This window comes from Cervus canadensis, chromosome 21 (assembly GCF_019320065.1).
Source record: "Cervus canadensis isolate Bull #8, Minnesota chromosome 21, ASM1932006v1, whole genome shotgun sequence".
Taxonomy (NCBI): Eukaryota; Metazoa; Chordata; class Mammalia; order Artiodactyla; family Cervidae; genus Cervus; species Cervus canadensis.
The window spans coordinates 35,737,629-35,758,266 of record NC_057406.1 but is presented as its reverse complement, the minus strand read 5'-3'; the positions used below and the strand labels follow the sequence as shown (position 1 = coordinate 35,758,266).

The window sequence follows — 20,638 nt, the reverse complement described above, 5'->3', positions numbered from 1 at the left end:
CTACCTTTTCTTTTTCTTACCCTACTGGGTCCTTAGTGATTTTTACCTGAGAATACATTTCAATGGATTTCTGTGGTCGTTCAGCCATTTAGTGTTGAAGTTTACTAAATCGCCTAATAGGATCAGCTTTATTCTTTAGAGTTTCATCGAAATAAAAGAATTCTAACTCTCAGTTTAACCAGAGCAGTGCTGGGCTCCCAGCAGCATTTGAGACCCTCTTACAGAGGTCCTCACTAAACCCCTGAACCTTAACCTCATCTCTGGGAAGTTTTCAAATATCCTGAATCAGCTGAAGCCACTAAGGCTTTGCCATTTCGGTTACCCTTTACAGATCTACTTATTTTTAGTCCATATGACCCCTTAGACTAATGCATGAATTTCACTCTGTATGAAGTTGTGCTGCATTTTTATTTGTCCTCAGGCTACCTTCTGGCTTCCCTTGTAGCTCAGCTGGTAAAGAATCCGCCTGCAGTGCAGGAGACCCTGGTTCAGTTCCTGGGTTGGGAAGATCCCCTGAAGGAGGGTATAGCAATGCACTCCAGTATCCTTGCCTGGAGAATCCCCATGGACAGAGGAGCCTGGTGGGCTACAGTCCATGGGGTCACAAAGAGTCGGACACGACTGAGAAACTCGGCACAGCACAGGCCTACCTTCTAATATTCTGGAATTTGCTAAATGAAGCTGTCTTTGTCCAGTCGCTATATATTTTATGGACATGGGTTGTAGTATCTTTCACACTAAGTGTTTTGTAATTTTTGCTCCTGCCTTCCTGCCCCTACCACAAAGGTCTTGAAGATGTGTGTGTGTGTGTTTGTGTGTGGTGGTTTGATAGACTAGATATGGGGGCTTTCCTGCTGGCTCTGTGGTAAAGAATCCTTCTGCCAATGCAAGAGCCATGGGTTCAATCCCTGATTCAGGAAGATCCCACATGCCATGGAGCACAGCTAAGCCCAGGTGCCACGACTGACGACTGTTGAGCCTGTGGTCTGGAGCCCGGGAGCCACAACTAGTGAGCCCACGTGCTGCGACTACTGAGGCCTGAGCACCCCAGAGCCGGCGCTCTGCCCCAAGAGAAGCCAGCATCACGAGAAGCCTGTGCACGGCAACGAGAGGGTAGCCCCTGCTCGCCACAAGCAGAGAAAAGCCCATGCAGCAAGTAAGACCCAGCACAGCCAAAAATTAATAGACTAGAAGTGGAAGGGTTTGATCGAGGAAAAGAGGAAAGAGTAAATTATACTAATGGAAGATATAATAGTGTATATGACCCATACATTGATTTTGTGGGAGGTCTTTGCAGCCAGAGCAGAAATCAGAGCTTGTTGAATTTCATAACTTTCTTAGAAGGAAAAAACATACTCATTCTTCAGGGGGAAGCCAAGTTTTTTTCTGGCACTAAATTTAAAGGGAAACTTTCTATTCAGGCACTTACCGAGGAGACATAGTAAAATGGCACATAGATGATTTCCTTCTTCATAACGTCACAGCAAAGACAACATTTGAAGGAAGAGATGGGGTGGAGAAAAAAATGCAGTTATATTTATTGCATGCCTGCTGTGTGCTAGGCCAGTGATCCTGGAGCTCCTGGGGCCAAAGACTTGGTGTCTGCTGAAATCATGGACTCTCTACCTGCCAGAATGTATGACTACATCTGTATAATTTCATGGGGGTCTCTGGAAATGCATTGAGCCTCCTAGTTAGGACCCCTTGCATTTGGCTGTCCATGTAGTTAATTTAATTCTTATAACAGTTCGTCCAAGTAGTCCTAATGTTTATTTTTACTTTTGAAGAAACGGAGGTTAGGTGAAGGGGTGCTTGCGTGACTGATGTGACAAAAGTGGCCTGGATGAGCAGCATCTTGGGTCTCAGTTTTCATGCAGAAGGGATCTTAGTTATCCTTAATGATAATCATGTTCCTTTCTTGGGCTGCCTTTAGTTCTCACTATATTTATACTGCTTAGAAGATGATAACTAGAACAGTGTATAATTCTAGAAGGGAGTGGTCTGCATGAAGAGAGCTCTTTCTGTTGTAACTTCCTGATGACATGTGACACCTTGGAGTTTTGGGGTCATCTTGGCAGTGAGCTCTTTGAAACTTTTGACCCTTAAGTTCCTTAGTCATTCTCTCATATGCTTGTCAAACTGAAACCCACATAGCACTTTTTTCTTCCCATTTCCTTCTTGTTCAGTTGCTCAGTCGTGTCTGACTCTTTGCGACCCCATGGACTGCAGCCCACCAGGCTTCCCTGTCCTTCACTATCTGCCGAAATTTGCTCAAACTCATGTCCATCGAGTTGGTGATGTCATCCAACCATCTCATCCTCTGTCACCCCCTTCTCCTCTTGCCCTCAGTCTTTCCCAGCATCAGGGTCTTTCCCTTAACTTTAAGAAAACACTCTGAATCTACTACCTGTCAACTTTAGTACTTTGTTATTCAGAAAGCTTTCCCAGCAGATGGGGGGAGGGGATGAGAGAGTATGGGGGTGTGAGGAAGAGTAAGCTGCTGCTGCTGCTAAGTCACTTCAGTCGTGTCCGACTCTGTGAGATCCCATGGACGGCAGCCCACCAGGCTCCTCCATCCATAGGATTTTCCAGGCAAGAGTACTGGAGTTGGGTGCCATTGCCTTCTCCTGAGGAGGAGTAAGAACAGGGCACAAAGAAGATGATCTCTGTGTTCACTGCCTTGGTCTTGGTGATGGTTTCCCAGGTGCCTGCATTTATCAAAACTTATATTGGTATACTTTATGTGTAATTTATAATATGTAAACTATAACTCTGTTTTTTAAAAAACTTTTCAAGGACCGACTGAACTCTTTGGGGGCAGAGCTTCTATATTTTGTCTCGGTAGTGGTCAAGTTAATTTGTATATCAGGACCACAAATGGAGGCCACCCTAGTGACCTAGCCCACGTCACAAATCTAAACCTAAGACTGCACCTACAGGGAATGCCTGTTGAGGAAACCTAACTTACACTGATCACAATCCTCCAGCTCAGCTTAGCCAGCTCACTTTACCCTAGAAAATAGGACTTGCTCGTCTTCTGGCTAAATCCCAACCTCCTAACCCAGCTTGTTCTTCTAATGCTCTAAAAAGCTAGTTCATGCTCCATATCCCTTGGGAAGCACGCTCTACATCTAGTGAGGCGCTGTCCTCCCCGAGTCCATCAGTGGTGTTCTGTTGAATAAAAGACATCAGACTTGTTACTAAACTGTTTTAGTTTTGCCATTTCCATGGAAGTCCTTAACCCAGTAGTCTTAGTACTTGAAATGCGTGCTAAGTCAATTCAGTCTTGTCTGACTCTTTCTGACCCCGTGGACTGTAGCCCACTAGGCTCTTCTGTCCATGGAATTCTCCAGGCAAGAATACTGGAGTGGGTTGCCATCCCTTTCTCCAGGGGATCCTCCCGAACCAGGGATCGAACCCTCATCTCTTATGTGTCCTGCATTGGCTGGCAAGTTTTTGCAGCTAGCAACACCTGCGAAGCCAAGTACTTGACATAGTAAATCCTCACTGAAGGGACTGAAAAGCTTGGGAATGTTATTGTGTATCTGCTATTCCTGATCAAAGAATGTATATTTTAAATAATTCCTCCATGTATCTTTGTGGGCACATGCACATAGAGGTGAAAATAATTCTTTAATCAACTATTTGGTTTGGAGAAGCTTTGGAATAGGGCCTGCACTAGATTCACTGTGGCATTGAAACACTGTTCAACTGCTGATTTGCAATGACCCTTCTTTCCTTGTTGCAGACTCTCCTTCCTAATGCCTCGGGGACGGGCACTGACAAAGGACTGGTTTCCATTCTTAGACCAGAGCAGAGTATGTGCACTTGGCACTTGGAGACATTAGACCCTGAGCCTGTCCAAAATGTGGCCATTCCACTGTCCTACTCGGAAAGCGGTAACCTTTCTATCATCAACTCCTTATTACTGTCCAGAATGCAGGACTTGTGGGTGAGAATTTAGAGATAACTATAGTCCTATTAAAAGTGTTTGCCATAAGTATAGTACTTTGAATTGGAAAGGTTTTAACAGCGGGGGAGTCAGAGAATTAGCATGATGAGTGAAAGCCCAGGAAGGGACTAGGACGAGAAGAATACATGTATTCATTTGGAAAACACTGAAGGAGCCCTTGGAGAAGCTGTAACTGAAAGACATGCCAAGAGGAGGGGTCGATTCATGTTGATGTGTGGCCGGGACCAATACAATATTGTAAAGCAACTATCCTTCCATTGAAAATAAATTAAAAAAAAGAAAAGGCAAGACATGGTCCTCACACATTAGTTGATGGTTCTAGGCAGAGGAAGGCGTGGGAGAAGAATGGGGTATTTGGAGAATGGTGGACAGTGGGTGTGGCTGGAGCCAGAGTGTGAAGGTCCTGGTATATAATGTGAGGTCTGCACTCTTTGCTGAGGCAGCATGGAGACTTGAAGCAGAGGGATGACCTGATGCCTTTCCTGTCTTCGAAGGTTAACCCTAGAAGCAGTGTGGGGAGTGGATTGGAGGGGGCATAGCAGAGTCAAGACAACACGACTTTCAGGACTCAAAATGAGAAATGAAGGTCTGAACAGAGACCCTGAGAAGGGGAAGGAGGACAGGCTGGATTTGAGAATATTGGAATGTGGAATTACAAGATACAATGACCAGTGGTTATGGATTGTTACCAGTGGGGAGCACAGACTTCCCATTTGGGCAGATGGGAGATGATCAGAATAGTGATCAGGTGGGGTGTTTGTGGTGCTGGATGTTCTAGGTGGTTGGGATGGGGTTAGATGGTGACTTCAGTTTGGCACATTGAATCTGAGACACTTGTAGGACATCTGGATGGATTTGCACAGTAGGCAGCTGAAAATAAGGGCCTAGGGTGGAGGAGTCGGGTTAGATATCCAACTGAACAGCTGAATAGCTGCTTGTAAAGTCATGGAAGTAAGTGAGGTCATCCAGGCATGAACTGAGAGATTTAGGGAGGAAAATTATAGCAAATAATTTCCTAGTGCCTGCCACAGTTTCTGGGGGATGTTAACTGCTGAAGAATAATTAGAAGACTAAGGAGTGGATAGGACAGTGAGAAGAGAGACTGGACGCCCAGCATTATAAGAAGTGGTAAATAGGACTTTGCAGAGAGGTCAAGAGAGTGACTGAAAATGTCCTTATGGTGGCACAAGCCACAGTCAGTGGTGGCCTTTAATGAGAGTCATTTTAGTGACACCATGAGGATAAAAACCAGATCATAGTGATTGAGGAGTGAAGGCGAGAGGAGGAGATTTACATTCTCTTAAAGTTTGGTGGTAAAGGGAAGGAGAGGTTGCAATACCTAGAAAAGGAGGTGGAATTCCAAAAAGCGATGAGAGTTGAAGAAAAACAATTGTATGTAGCCAAAGGGTAATTACTTGATCTAAAAAATGATAGATGTCAAGCTTTCATCAAGGTCAGTGTAGGAAAAAAATTAGTGAGAGTGGAGTGTCAGTTACAGTACACATGCTTTTCTCGGGTGTGGTAAATGTTTGTAAATACAGGAGAAGAAGAGTGTGAAAGAAGAGCATGGAATTCCGAGGAAGAGTCCACTGCGAAGCAGTGTGCACGGGGTGTCTCCGGAGCTGCAGAATTCCATCAGTTTATGGAAATTAAGAACCAGATGTGGGAACGATTGAATGAGTTTATGAAGCTGAGATCTTAAAATACTTTAAACTGGTTTACCTTCTTGTGTCTTAACTTCTCCACTTGAGCCCACCATACCCAGTTCTTTGAATGGAATTGAACTAATGTCAAGGGACTTCTTTAAGTTTTGTCTTGGTTAAAGGTTATGAATAGGATTCCTAATAAGAGCTGTTTTAACCATATTATGAATGTAAACTAAATACCCCAAGGGGATTCCCTGGTGGTGTTAGTGGTAAAGAACCTGCCTACCAATGCAGGAGATGTGGGTTTGATCTCTGGGCTGGGACGATCCCTTGAAGGAGGGCATGGCAACCCACTCCAGTATTCTTGCCTGGAGAATCCCATGGACAGAGGAGCCAGGTGGGCTATGGTCCATAGGGTCACAAAGAGCCAGACACAACTGAAGCGGCTTAGCATGCAGGCATGCAGATACCCCAAATTTATTTTGTGTTTAACTGTGCACATGCTATGTCTAATACATGATCCTGGGGTTCTTGAGATCTTTTATTTTTTCCTCTTATGTATACACAGACTCTTCCAGCGAGGATGAGAGGTTGACACCATCTTTCTCCCTGTTGAAAGAGTTAAGTGAAAAGTGGACACCCCTTTTCTAATTACCAGGATCTAATGAAAACTGCTCTGAATCTAAAGAAAATGTGTTTAGGAAATGCATGCATTCGACATTTGGCATATAATTTTTGGGTGTTCATGGAGCTCCTGAAACCCATTCTTGGACCCCAGCTTCAGAATTGCTGTCTCTTCTGATGTTTTCAACTCTAGAGCAGAGGTTGGCAAACTGCAGAGAGCAAGGCAAAGCCAGCTCACAGCCTGTTTTGTGCATGAAGTCTTATTAGAACACAGCCGTTCACTTACATATCATCTGTGGTTGCTTTCCTGCCACGGGGCAGCTGCCACAGAGACCAGAGAGTCTGAACAGCTTCTAAAATATTTACTATCTGGCCCTGTACAGAAAAGGTCTTCCACAGCCCATCACCTCATATAACTTTACCCTCAGTCCATGAGGTAGGACAAAGCTAGAAGCTGTCCTCTGAACTTCTGTGTTGGGTGTTCTTGTAAGAGTGGGGTTCTGTTTTTCTGAGTATGCTTTGACTGTATCAGAATTCTAAGTAACTTCCTGGTTTCCCATCTAGATCCTATCCCTGGTGGCTGTAATTTGGAGTTTGATGTAGATATCGATCCAAACATTTACTTGGAGTATAATTTCTTTGAAACAACTATCAAATTTGCTCCAGCAAACCTAGGCTATGCGAGGTATGTCTCCCAACTCCCAAAACTCTTTTTAGGATAAGCATGACTCACTGTTGTGTAGACCGAGTAAATTCTCTCAAAATCCATAGTTCTCCTTAGCAAAGCTGAACTGCTTATTTCTTTTTCCCCAAATAGAAGTAATTTAAGCTTTGTTATTAATACTTAAGGTGTCATTTACAGTTAGTATTGTTTCCCTCTGTTCTCATGAAGAGCCAAATGTTGTCTTTATTAGGCGCTTGGAAGTACATCTTAGTTTTTGTAAAGAATTTTAAATATAGAAAGCATTTTGGGGACTTCCCTGGTGGTCCCGTGGCTAAGCCTCCTTGCTCCCAATGCAGGAGGTCTGGGTTCAATCCCTGTTCAGGGAACTAGATCCACATGCCTCAACTAAGAGTTCACATGCTACAACCAGATATCCTATGAGCGGCAACAAAAACCCGATGTAGCCAAATAAATAAATATTTTAAAAAAGCATTCTGTAGCTGTGAAACATTCCTATGTTTGTAAGGATTTTATTGTTTTAATTAAAACTCTGCCCTAATTTCTACTTTAATAGTAATGATAGGTAACATTTGAACACTCTCTGTGTATCATTCACAGTGCTACTGAATACTCTATGTTCTTTGTCATTTAATCCTTAGAATTTTATGAAGAAGGGGCTGTTGTTCTTATTTTACAGAGTGGTGCCCTAAGGGTTGTTGAGATTAAGTGACTTGCCCACATACACACGGCCAACAGGTAGCTAAGCTGGCAGTTGACTCAACCTGACTGATTAACTCATATCTGGTTAATTAACCATACATACCGCTTTGCTTTCCTTAGTGATGCCAAACTGGGAATCGCTGTTGCAGAAGTTTGAAGTTTTGATTCCTATTTACATTAATAGATGAGATTTGTAGCACGAGAGACTGATGTGCAGCTTTGCTGGTTAATTTTAGAGGCGCAGATCCTCCATCATGTGACGTCAAGACAGGCCTGGACTCCAGGTGGAGGTTGCAGTATGACGTCTATCAGTATTTTCTGCCCGAGAACGACCTCAGTGAAGAGGTGTTGCTGAGACATCTGCAGAGGATGGCCGAGGTGCCTCAGGTGCGGGCCAATGCTGTCAAGGTAAGTCTGAGACCTGTAACTCCTGTAGCCAGACTGTGACCCCTTTGTAAGAGCTGAGAAGGGGAGAAGCTACCAGGAGCTTATTATTATTACTGTTTTTACTGTTTTCTTGGTCTTTCTAGGATTCTCATTTTATCCTCTTTGATTTCATTCTCATCTTGGGAGTCAATGCCAGTGACATCCCAGAGTAACATTGATTTTTGAGGAGATGCATGTAAATATTGTTATGTTTTATTTGTTATGTTTTGTTGCAGCCACATGTTTTGTTGTGTTTCAAGGAAACACAAATTGTGGCTGGTTATCTTGAGCTATGGGTAGAGTGGGTGGTCATTTTCTATGTACTCCCATAACTATTAGATTAAAAAAATTGGGAAATGTAACGTGTATACTGTTTCGAGAAAAAATAATGGGAAACTATTTAAAGATATACGCATTATTCTTACTATTCAAATGCAAGTACAAAGTTTGTAACTTGCAGCAAAAATTTTCTCTGAGCTTTTGAACCCCTGAAAACTCTTGCTACTCCTCAAGTGTGGGGGTGCAGGCTGGCAGCGCTGGCTTCACGCGGGAATTTGTTAGAGTCACAGACTCTTAGGTTCCACCCCAGATCTACAGCATCAGCGTCTGTATTTTACGATCCCCAGATGATTCCTCTGTACATTAAAATTTGAGACTCATACTCTCGATCATTTTTGTAGAGGGCAGGATTTTGTCTTTATGTCTTAAAAGGTACCTGATATTAGTCTGATAAACAAGGACATCTGTCAGTCTGGTGGTTGGTGAGGAGCATTTTTCCAGACTGTTACGATCTTCCCAGAAAGTTGCAGACTACCAGATTATATAGAAAGAAACTATTGAAATAGGGCAGCTGTGGGCCTTCCCTGGTGATCCAGTGGCTAAGACTCTGCGCTTCTGATGCAGGGGGTCAGGGTTTGATCCCTGGTCAGGGAACTAGATCCCATGTGCTGCAACTAAAGATTCTGCGTGCTGCAACAAAGAATGAAGATCCTGGATGTCGCAACTAACACCCGGCACAGCCAATGTAATTAATTAATTTAATTTAAAAAATTATGATTATTCACAAATTAGGAGCTCAATTTGAAAAGTTTGCCTTTGTACATAGGAAATTTCAAAGACCACTTTTATTCTCATGAAGAATATAGAAATTCATATAACAGTCTTTTCAGGTTACTTTTTTAAATTTTAGGCTGTATTGCACGGCTTAGCGCGGTACTAAGTTCTTAGTTCCCCAGCCAGGATCAAATCCAGACTCTTGGCAGTGAGAACCCAGAGTCCTAACCACTGGACTGCCAGGGAATTCCCTAGGTTACTTTTTAACTTTGGTTAAGAGTTAGAACCTTGTGTGCCAGAATTCAAGGAAACACAAATTGAGGACATGACAAAAAGAATGTGGAGCCTATTAGAAGAGGCTCACCCTGACCAACTCTGGGCAATTCGGTCATCAAAAAGAACATGATCGATTAAGGCTTGAATAAAGAAGAACATCTTTAGTCCATCCTGATACTAAAAAAAAGACAAAGGAAAATTCCTCAGTTGCTACTTACCACTGGAGCAACTTACATAAAATTACTCTGAAAATTGATAAAAGGGAAGGAGTTTACCTTTAACACAAGAAGGATGTGAATTCACCCCCAGTTGATAAGAGAAAGCTCTCCTTCATTTTTTTAGTATTTCCTTATTTATTTTGGTTGTGCTGGGTCTCTGTTGCTGCACACAGACAGACTTTCTCTAGTTGTGGTGAGTGGAGGCTACTCTGTAGTTGCAGTGTGTGGGCTTCTCATTGCGGTGGTTTCTCTTGTTGTGGAGCACAGGCTCGACGATGCATGGGCTCAGGAGTTGCAATTCACAGGCTCAGTTGCCCCATGACCTGGGGGATCTTCATAGACCAGGTATCAAATCACTGTCCTTTGCATTGCAAGGTGAATTCTTAACCACCTGGGAAGCCTCAGAAAGCTCTTCTTAAAGAAGAATGCCAGCTAGTGACTGCAGAAGAATAATAGAATCAGAAAATCACCATTTTATGACCCTCAATGAAATAATTCAGGCAAGGATCTCCAGGTAAAAGAGTGTTAGGGGGCAGGATAGTCCCAAGATGCCTAAATAGCACCCTAAGGTTAATTCTAATTGCAGAGGGAAAACTCCTTTCAGAATGGAGTGATTTGATGGTCTCTGCCTTATCTGTGTGGTCAAAGTTAATTTTGCTGATGAACCTGCATTATGTGCATAACTGTGAACCTGCATTCTCTGCTTAAAGCAATGTAGGCTGACTTTACCACCATCACTTAAGGAATATTCTGGCGAAACAGGTTCAACTGGATTTCCTGTTTATAGGAGTTTCTGTTTACAAGAAATCCATGGGATGAAAGTACAGGTTAGACACCCTGAGTACAATCTGATAAATTCAGATTGAAGAAGAAGCTGTAAAATAACTTCCTTCATCTTTCAAAGGTGGGAGAAAAGCGGTTCCAGATTACAGAGATTGGAGATAAACATATGGAACTTGGTTGGATCTTGGTTAAGGGGGAGAAAACTATAAAAGACATTCAGGGAAATTCGAGTATGGACTGTGTATTAGATAATAAGAAATTATTCATTTTCTTAGGTGAGCTAAGGTATTGTGGGCACGTCGGAGAATATCCTTATACTTGTACTTGCTGTTCAAAGTGTGGTGGGTGAATGCATAGCATTGCAACACCTGAGAGTTTCTTAGAAAAGCAGAACCTCAGGCACTTCCTCTGACCAGCAGAATCAGAGGCTGCCGTGATTCATAGGCCATTAAGTTTGAGAAGCACTGTGTTAGGACATGCACACTGAAGTACTTAGGAGTGAAATGTCACAATACCTGTCGCTTACTTTAAAAAAAAAAAAATATATATATATATATGTGTGTGTGTGTGTGTGTGTATATATATATATGGGAGAGGAGGGAGAAAGAGGGAAGGACAGAAAAGTAAATGTGCTAAAATAATAACTGTTGAATCTAAGTGGTTGTATATAACTTACTCATTGTGTTATTCTTTCAACAGTTATCTCAGGTTGAATGTCTCATAATAACAACTTGGGAGAGTAGAAGCTAATGTTAACAGCATTCTGCTGGGCTTGACTAGTCCTTTCCCCAGAAAACATATTTTTGAAGGCTAAGCACTATATTTAAACAGTAGAAGTTTTCTAAAAAGCTTCTAATTATTCACTCCTGAAACTCTTAATATTTAGTTTTCCCTCTTCTGTTAGTAGGAACCTATCTGTCTGTGAGGGCTAAGTGGAGCTTTTGTCTTTATTACATGTATCCCCTATCTAAATGAAACTAGAACACCTCCTAACACCATATACGAAAATAAACTCAAAGTGGATTAAAGACTTAAATGTAAGGCCAGAAACTCTAAAGCTCTTAGAGGAAAACATAGGCAGTACACTCCTTGACATAAATCAAAGCAAGATCCTCTATGACCCACCTCCTAAAGTAATGGAAATAAAAAAATAAACAAATGGGACCTCATTAAACCTAAAAGCTTTTGCAGAGCAAAGGAGACTATAAACAAGGTGAAAAGACAACCCTCAGAATGGGAGAAAATAATAGCAAATGAAATAACTGACAATTAATCTCCAAAATATATAAGCAGCTCCTGCAGCTCAATACCAGAAAAACAGACAACCCAATCAAAAAGAGAGCAGGAGAGCTAAACAGACATTTCTCCAAAGAGGACTTGCAGATGGCTAATAAACACAGGAAAACATGCTCAACATCTCTCTTTATTAGAGAAATACAGATCAAAACTACAACGAGATCTCATGAGATATCACCTTAAACTGGCCTGGATGGCAATCATCAAAAAACTTACAAACAATAAATGCTGGAGAGCGTGTGGAGAAAAGGGAACCCTTTTGCATTGTTGGTGGGAATATAAATTGATATAGCTCACCATATAACCCAACAATCCCACTACTGAGCATGTTCTCCGAGAAAACCAGAATTAAAAAAAGACACATGTACTCCAGTGTTCATTGCAGCCCTATTTACGATAGCTAGGACGTGAGTCAGTGCTAATGAGGTGGATGAACACCTATTACACAGAGTGTACGTCAGAAAGAGAAAAACAAATATTGTGTGTTAATGCATAGATACGGAATCTAGAGAGATGGTTCTGATAGACCTATCTGCAGGGCAGCAGTGGAGATGCAGATATAGAAAACAGACATGTGGACACAGTGGAGAAAGGAGAAGGTGGGACGACGAATTGGGAGAGTAACATTAAAACATATACATTACCATATGTGAAATAGATAGCTAGGGAGACTTGGCTGTGTGATGCAGGGAGCTCAACCTTGTTCTCTGTGACGACCTAAAGGGGTGGGTATGTGGGAAGGAGTTTCAGGAGCAGGGGACATGTGTACAACTGTGGCTGATTCATGTTAATGTATGGCAGAAACCATCACAGTATTGTGAAACACTTATCCTCCAATTAAAAATAAATAAAAGTTTTTAAAAAACAACCTTTAAAAGGGAATTTTTGAAGTGAAGGACTACAGGATAACACGGCTGTATGTAATTTTTCTTATTTCAGAGCCTGTTAGACAAAAGTAAGCGGGCGCTGTCTGTGAGATGTTAACCCCCATGACCTATGTTGGCTCTGGCTCACAGCAATCACTAGTTGGACCCTCACTCTGTGTGGAGTATTGACAGGAGACTAGTGAGCAGGATGTATAAGGTTCCTGCCCTTACATCTTTTACAGTCTAGCAGATGGGAAAAATTCTTTTACTTTGTCCTAACTAGCACATTTTACTTAATCCTTATATCACATTTTACTTAAATCATTAACATATGCAGTCTTTAGATGTTTTTGTGTAAGAGCTTGATCATGTCAGCACGAACAGATTGTGTAGGGTAATCTTTTGACAAACCCAAATGAGTTGGCAAACTATTACATATAGGATGGATAGATAACAAATTGCTTTGTATAGCAAGTGCATGCCTGCTTAGTCACTTCAGTCTCGTCCGGCTCTGCGACCCTATGAACTGTAGCTCGCCAGGCTTCTCTGTCTATGGGGATTCTCCAGGCAAGAATACAGGAGTGGGTTACCATGCCCTCCTCCAGGGGATCTTCCCAACCCAGGGATCGAACCAGTATCTCTTAAGTCTCCTGCGTGGGCAGGTGAGTTCTTTACCATTAGCACCACCTGGGAAGCCCAAGGTATAGCACAGGGAACTATATTCAGTATCCTGTGATAAACCAGAATAGAAAAGAATATGAAGAAAATAAATGTGTGTATAACTGAGTCACTTTGCTGTAGAGCAGAAATTAACACAGCATTGTAAATCATCTATACTTCAATACATTAAAAAAAGTCAAATGGGCTGGTATAGGTTTTAAACAAGAATGATGCTTTTGTATTAGAATTTCATAGCACATGTAGGTGGGATTATAATAGAAAAGCTTGTGGGGTTTGATTTTTTTAACTTAAACACTAATCATGCATTACTTTTGGTTTCAGGTCGTCACCCTAACAGCTGACGATAAGACAAGTGTTTCCTTCTCCTCTCTCCGGGGACAGGGTGTCATTTACAATGTCATCGTTCGGGATCCACTTCTAAACACATCCACGGCTTACGTGCCCACTCACACGTATGCTTGCAGCTTTGAGGCAGAGGAGGGTAATTGTTCTTCCCTCGGTGAGTATGTAGATTTCAACTGTGAACTTTCTTCTTTGGCCTTGAAGAGCTTTATCAACTAGAAAAGAACTTCAGGATATTTACAAGTGCTTTTGTCTCGTTTATTCATTCATGCATTAAGCACACACCTCCCGAGCGCCTGTGTTACTCTGCTCTCTGTTCTAGGCACTGGGATAGAGGAGTGAACAAAATGGACAAAATACCTGCCCGCCTGGAGCCTGCATTTTAGTGGTCGGGGGAACGAGGCAGACAAAAGACATTTGTAAAATACACAGTAGCTAAGTGATGAGAGCTGAGGAGCAAGAATTAAGTAGGTAGGGGAGATAACCAGTGGGGGCAAGAGAATTTGAGAAACAAGGAAGCCCTTGCTGAGCTGGTAGCATTAGAGGAGACCTGCGGCAAGGCAATGAGCCATGCCCGTGTCTGGAGTGGGGAGTGGGTTGCCGGGCCGAGGAGACAGCCAGCGCAGAGCCCTCAACTGGGGGCCTGCCTGGGGTGGCTGCGAGAGCAGGCAGCGTCTCAGGTCCTCCTGTGAGCTATAGTGTTTATTCTGAGTGCAGTGAAATGGCATTGGAGGCCCTGAGCAAGTAATACTATGATCTGTCTCGTATTTTAATAGGATCACTCTGGTGCTTTTCTTGAGAAAAATCAGGGGCAAGAGCAGAAATCGGGAAATTGATGAGGAGGCCGTCATAGTGTCCAGGAGAGAGAGAACGGTGGCACTCGGGGTGTTGTAACATCATCCTGTGTGTGTGTATTTAGCATTTTATTCTGAAACAGTTTCACAGAAAAGATGTGAAAATAATTCAAAGAATTCTGTATAATCTTCACCAACATTCCTCAAATGTTAGTTAACATGTTGTGCTGTTTGCTTTTCACTCTTTATCTAGACATACACACATATCTACATTTTTTTCCCCCCTGAAGCATTTGAGAGTAAGTTGCAGACATAAAGACCCTTTTGCCCTAAAATATTTCTGTTTGTTTCCTTATATAGCCATAGTGACATTATCAAATCACAAAATGAACACTGATATACTACTGTTACTTAATCTATAGATGTTATCAAATTTCATTGTTTGTTCCACTAATGTCCTGTATAACCAAAGGAAAAAATTTTTTTCTGGTCTGGGGTCCACTTCAGTATCACATGGTGCTTTATCTTCTTTAATCTGGAATAATTTCTTAGTCTGTTTTTGTCTTTCAAAAAACTACCTTTTTAAAGAGTACAGGTTAGTATTTATTTTGGTAAAAAGTCCTCAATTTGGGTTTATCTGGTTTCTTCCTAACTAAGTTCAGATGATGCATTTTTGGCAGGAATACAAAAGGTGATGGAGTGTCATTCTCTGCAGACACCTGATGTCTGTCTGTTCCATTCCTGGTGGTCATAATCCTGAGTACTTGGTTAGGGGCGTCTGCCAGGTTTATTCACTGAGAAGTAACTATTTTTCCCTTTAAATATCTTTTGGAGAGATACTTTGAATGCAGGCAAATACCTGCTTCTCAAATGCTTCACTTGCTGGCTGGAGGATCCAGTGAACTTTGCCTGAAATATTGCCAGCGGGTTTGCCAGATGGCATTTTGCTCTGTTTATCATTCCTTTCATGTTTATAGCTGTAGGAAAGAGGAGGGGGTCTCAGGACTGAGCTGATGGGCCAGCTAAGAAAGAGACTGGAAAAAGACCTTTGGATTTAGCAACAACTGGAGGCTACTGGTGCCCTTGGGAGCATTTCAGAGGAGCTTGATTGGAGTCTGTTCAAGAACAAATAGGAGGGAAGAAATTGGAGAAAGAGTTCAAAGAGCTCTTTCAAGGAGTTTTCTATAAAGAATAAAGTCTGTGTGTTGTGGGAATTCCCTGGGGCCCAGTGGCTAGGATTCAGCACTTTCACTGCCATGGCCTGAGTTCAGTCCCTGGTTGGGGGACTAAGATCCCATAAGCTGCACAGTGTGGCCAAAAAATAAGGAAATAAATAAAGTCTGTCAGTTGTGTTCAAGCAGGGATTAATTTTTGCTCTTCTCTGCTAGAGCTGCATCCCACCCAATCTTCCAGTACCACGTGCAAGAGCCTTGAGAGATACAGTGCAAGAAACCAGGCAGATATAAGTTCTCTGATTTGACAGCTAGGCTAGATCTTGTCTGGGTTTTTCTGTTCCCTTTGCCTTGAACTCTTTGCACCAGGGCGCCTCCTGATCAGAGCACTCTGGGCCCCATCTTTCCACTTTAGGTGGAGGAGAGGGAAAGGTCCCATCTGATTGTTCCTTCAACTCAGGGTGGAATCCTCCCGGTCATGTGGGTTCTATCACTTTCCTTTTCAAGCTCGATGCACACTAGGATGACTTTCCTGAGCTTGGAGTAGGGAGGATGTATCCACGTTACCTCATTTAAAAAAAAAAAATTTTTTTATTGGAGTATAGTTTCTTTACAATGTTGTGTTACTTTCTGCTGTAGAGCAAAGTGAATCAACTGTACATATATACATGGACCCCCTCTTTTTTGCCATTTAATTAAAACCTTTGCCTATGTCATTACCTATAGCGATGCTGTGATGACTAAAAACACTGTAAACGTTGGCTCTCCTCCATCCTCCCATCCCACTCGCTATCTTACCTCTCAGTTTTACTTATGAAACCTTGTCTCCTCTCTGGTTTGCTTATATGCTTGACTTTCTCTCTCTTTCCTTCCTGGTATTGTGATCGGAGATTCTTAGTTCGCCTCTGCTGTCTAATGTCCTGGAGGAACATATCTAAACTGGGTCAGTTTGTATTGGGCCGCTTGCTGTCTCTGGTGATTGTACTTGTTGGAAACTTCCACTAGATTTTCACTTGAGAAAAATTATCCCACTAAACTGCATGTTTTTGTTATAATGATTGAATTGTAGAGGAGCAGTCAATCATAGGGCAGGAGGAGAATGGGGCGACAGAGGATTAGATGGTTGCATGGCATCACCAAATCAATGGACATAAGTTTGAGCAAGCTTCGGGAGATGGTGAAGGACAGGGAAGCTTGGTGTGCCATAGTCCATGGGGTTGCAAGGAGTCGGACATGACTTAGCAACTGAACAACAACAAATAGGTCTGAAATAAGCAGAATAGGGCAGTAACTCTCATTTCATCTTTCCTTTCAGCTCTTCATTCACAAGAAACTGATATGTAGGTATATGTTATGCCCTGCAAGTTCTGGCCTTCTATCTTGTGTTCTTTATCTAAATGTAGGTCTTCATGGTATCCACTGGAATGCTTGAGTATTTTATGTGTTTTGACTTGTAGCTGGTTTGTAATACCTCTCATAAGTTTGCGTAGGTGCTGTGTTTGTATTTTTAGTTCAGGAATTATTTTCTTGTGTTTATCTCAGAGGAGTCATGATGGTGGTGAATTTAGTGGGCCTATTTTTCCCTTCAGTAGGGTTTATCTTTTGAATCCTAGTTTTTGTATTCAAGTTTGCACTGCTTGAGGATCACAGGATTAGATTCTTCTGCTTCAGAGAGCACATTAATATAGTTATTAAGCTATGTTTTTTTCCCAGAGCAACATGCATAATTGAGAAGACTGGTAGTGACTTGTTCTCGCGTGACTTGTAGAATAATACATGTTCTTTTATTTTAATGTGAGTTTCAGTTAACTTTGTTAGGGAAAACTTAAGTGAACTTCCATATACCATTATCCAGCCTTAACAATTTTGATTCATGCCTGTTATCTTGTTTCAGTTATACACCCACCCGTGTCTCCCCTCCACTCTCCTTTATCACTGGATTTTTTTAGAGCAGGTACCTAATGGTCATTTTGCTTACAGAATTTTGGTATGTATATCTTAAAGAAAAGGGCTATTTAAAAAAAAAATTGCCACAGTAGCATTAATGCAAGTTTCAGTGAAAAATACTGAAGATAATTCCTTAATGGCATCAAATTAACAGCCAGTGTTTACATTTTCCCAGTCTGGTTTTTCACAGTTCTTTTGTTTGAGTTAGGTTTCACACGAGGTCTGTACATTGCATGCAGTTGGTGTGTCTTAAATTCCCTCGACACCATAGTTCTCCCTCCCCACTCTCTCCTTTTTTTCCTCCTAGTTTCTTTGTGAGGGAACAGAATTATTTGTTTTAGGCACACACTCTTTCCTTCTCTTTTCTACCATTCCCTCCCCCAAACATGTCGCAGGTAGAATTGCAGACCCTGCTTATTTAACTTCTGTGTAGAGTACATCATGAGAAACGCTGGGCTGGAAGAAGCACAAGCTGGAATCAAGATTGCCGGGAGAAATATCAATAACCTCAGATATGCAAATGACACCACCGTTATGGCAGAAAGTGAAGAGGAACTAAAAAGCCTCTTGATGAAAGTGAAAGATGAGAGTGGAAAAAGTTGGCTTAAAGCTCAACATTCAGAAAACTAAGATCATGGCATCTGGTCCCATGACTTCATGGCAAATAGATGGGGAGACAGTAGAAGCAGTGTCAGACTTTATTTTTTGGGCTCCAAAATCACTGCAGATGGTGATTGCAGCCATGAAATTAAAAGACGCTTACTCCTTGGAAGGAAAGTTATGACCAACCTAGATAGCATATGAAAAAGCAGAGACATTACTTTGCCAACAAAGGTCTGGTTAGTCAAGGCTATGGTTTTTCCAGTAGTCATGTATGGATGTGAGAGTTGGACTGTGAAGAAAGCTGAGGGCCAAAAAATTGATGCTTTTGAACTGTGGTGTTGGAGAAGACTCTTGAGAGTCCCTTGGATTGCAAGGAGATCCAACCAGTCCATCCTAAAGGAGATCAGTCCTGGGTGTTCATTGGAAGGACTGATGCTGAAGCTGAAACTCCAATACTTTGGCCACCTCATGCAAAGAGTTGACTCATTGGAAAAGACCCTGATGGTGGAAAAGATTGAAGGTGGGAGGAGAAGGGGAAGACAGAGGATGAGATGACTGGATGGCATCACCGACTCGATGGACATGAGTTTGGTTAAACTCCGGGAGTTGGTGATGGACAGGGAGACCTGGCATGCTGCAATTCATGGGGTCGCAAAGAGTGGGACATGACTGAGCGACTGAACTGAACTGATGCGCTCCAAAATCACTGCAGGTGGTAGTTGCAGCCATGAAATTAAAAGACGCTTACTCCTTGGAAGCAAAGTTATGACCAACCTAGATAGCATATTAAAAAGCAGAGACATTTCTTTGTCAACAAAGGTCCATCTAGTCAAGGCTATGGTTTTTCCAGTGGTCATGTATGGATGTGAGAGTTGGACTATAAAGAAAGCTGAGCACTGAAGAATTGATGCTTTTGAACTGTGGTGTTGGAGAAGACTCTTGAGAGTCCCTTGGACTCCAAGGAGATCCATCCAACCAGTCCCTCCTAAAGGAAATCAGTCCTGGGTATTCGTTGGAAGGACTGATGTTGAAGCTGAAACTCCAATATTTTGGCCATCTGATGTGAAGAGCTGACTCATTTGAAAAGACCCTGATGTTGGGAAAGATTGAAAGCAGGAGGAGAAGGGGACGACAGAGGATGAGATGGTTAGATGGCATCACTGACTCAATGGACATGAGTTTGGGTAAACTCCAGGTGTTGGTGATGGACAGGGATACCTGGCGTGCAGCGGTTCATGGGGTCGCAAAGAGTCGGACACGACTGAGCGACTGAACTGAACTGAATCAGGAAGCAGCATTGTCTGATTTCTCTTTCTGTGGAACCTGCAGCCATTGGTATTCATCACCCACATAAAGTCACTAGAGGTGGCAAGAATGTTTCTAAAATAACTTATATACTTATGGAATAAATTATCACTTCAGTCTGTTTTTTTTTTTCATGAAGCTTTTGTTCTGTATTAAATAGATAATAAGTATCAAATTGGATGCATTATCCACTTAATTTTTACTCTTTTTAGGAAGAGTCTCTACCAAAGTCTTCTTCACTCTTTTTGCCCTGCTTGGCCTCTTCATCTGTTTCTTTGGACACAGATTCTGGAAAACAGGTATTTTGTCTAATATAGTTGCTACTTACATGCCTTGTAGTTTTTTGTTTTTTGTTTTTTTCCTGAAATGCTTCTGGGGAGTTTATGACCTGTAAGGAGAGTAATCAACTGGTTATCTCTACTATTTTCATTGATTTGTAGCTGGGGTCTTTTAGTAAACATTTTACTGAATTACAGTGCATTTTAATTTTTTCTCTTTTCTCCACTAGGGAGTGCAGACTCTTCTTATTAAGCAGGGTATAAAGTTTGATTTGTGCATCCACCTTTATCAATTGCTAGAATGACTAGTTGACCAATGATTACTAATTAGAAATCAGAATGTCTGTATACAAAATATATGTGGATTTTGGTGATGGTGATGGACGTGGTTTTGCACAAATCAGGCTGCAGTGCACAGTGAGGTGAAATGTCTGCAGAACCCTGGGAGGTTCAAAGAGCAAATGGGAACTCCACTATCTATTCAGTGAAACCCAGTGAAGCGAGGAGAATATGAAATGTGCTTGTTAAATTGACTTGAATTCTTTGGATTACCTTTTATATAACTAACGTTTGCATGAGTGCTTAGTCACTCAGTCATGTCCAACTCTTTGCAACCCCATGGAGTGTAGCCCATCAGGCTTCTCTGTCCATGGGATTTCCAGGCAAGAACACTGGAGCGTGTTGCCATTTCCTCCTCGGGGGGTCTTAACTCTCTTGTGTTTCCTGCATTGCAGATGGATTCTTTACCCATTGAGCCAAATGTTTGTAGTTACTAAAAAAAAAAAAAAAAAACAGAATCCTTCATGTAATTCATTAACAGGGGCTATACTGGTATAACAAGGGGAGAGTGAATGTAATCCTGATCTTAGAAAACTGTTTGAACTGATAAATTGTTTGAAATAGCAACTCCCTTTCCCTCCATTGCTACCTTTTTTGTCTTGATTGAGAAGAGAATATTGTGAAGAATATTT

At 41.9% G+C, this 20,638-nt stretch overlaps 1 protein-coding gene across 1 annotated transcript in view; it reads left to right on the top strand.

The window, feature by feature from the left end:
* The window catches only part of TM7SF3 (transmembrane 7 superfamily member 3), a 41,742-nt gene that overhangs the window by 11,765 nt on the left and 9,339 nt on the right, over positions 1–20,638 (top strand). Inside the window, exons 3-7 of the mRNA XM_043440747.1 lie at positions 3,749–3,899; positions 6,808–6,928; positions 7,864–8,035; positions 13,548–13,725; positions 19,602–19,688. Coding sequence (XP_043296682.1) covers positions 3,749–3,899; positions 6,808–6,928; positions 7,864–8,035; positions 13,548–13,725; positions 19,602–19,688 — 709 coding nt within the window. The remainder of the gene's footprint in view (positions 1–3,748; positions 3,900–6,807; positions 6,929–7,863; positions 8,036–13,547; positions 13,726–19,601; positions 19,689–20,638) is intronic.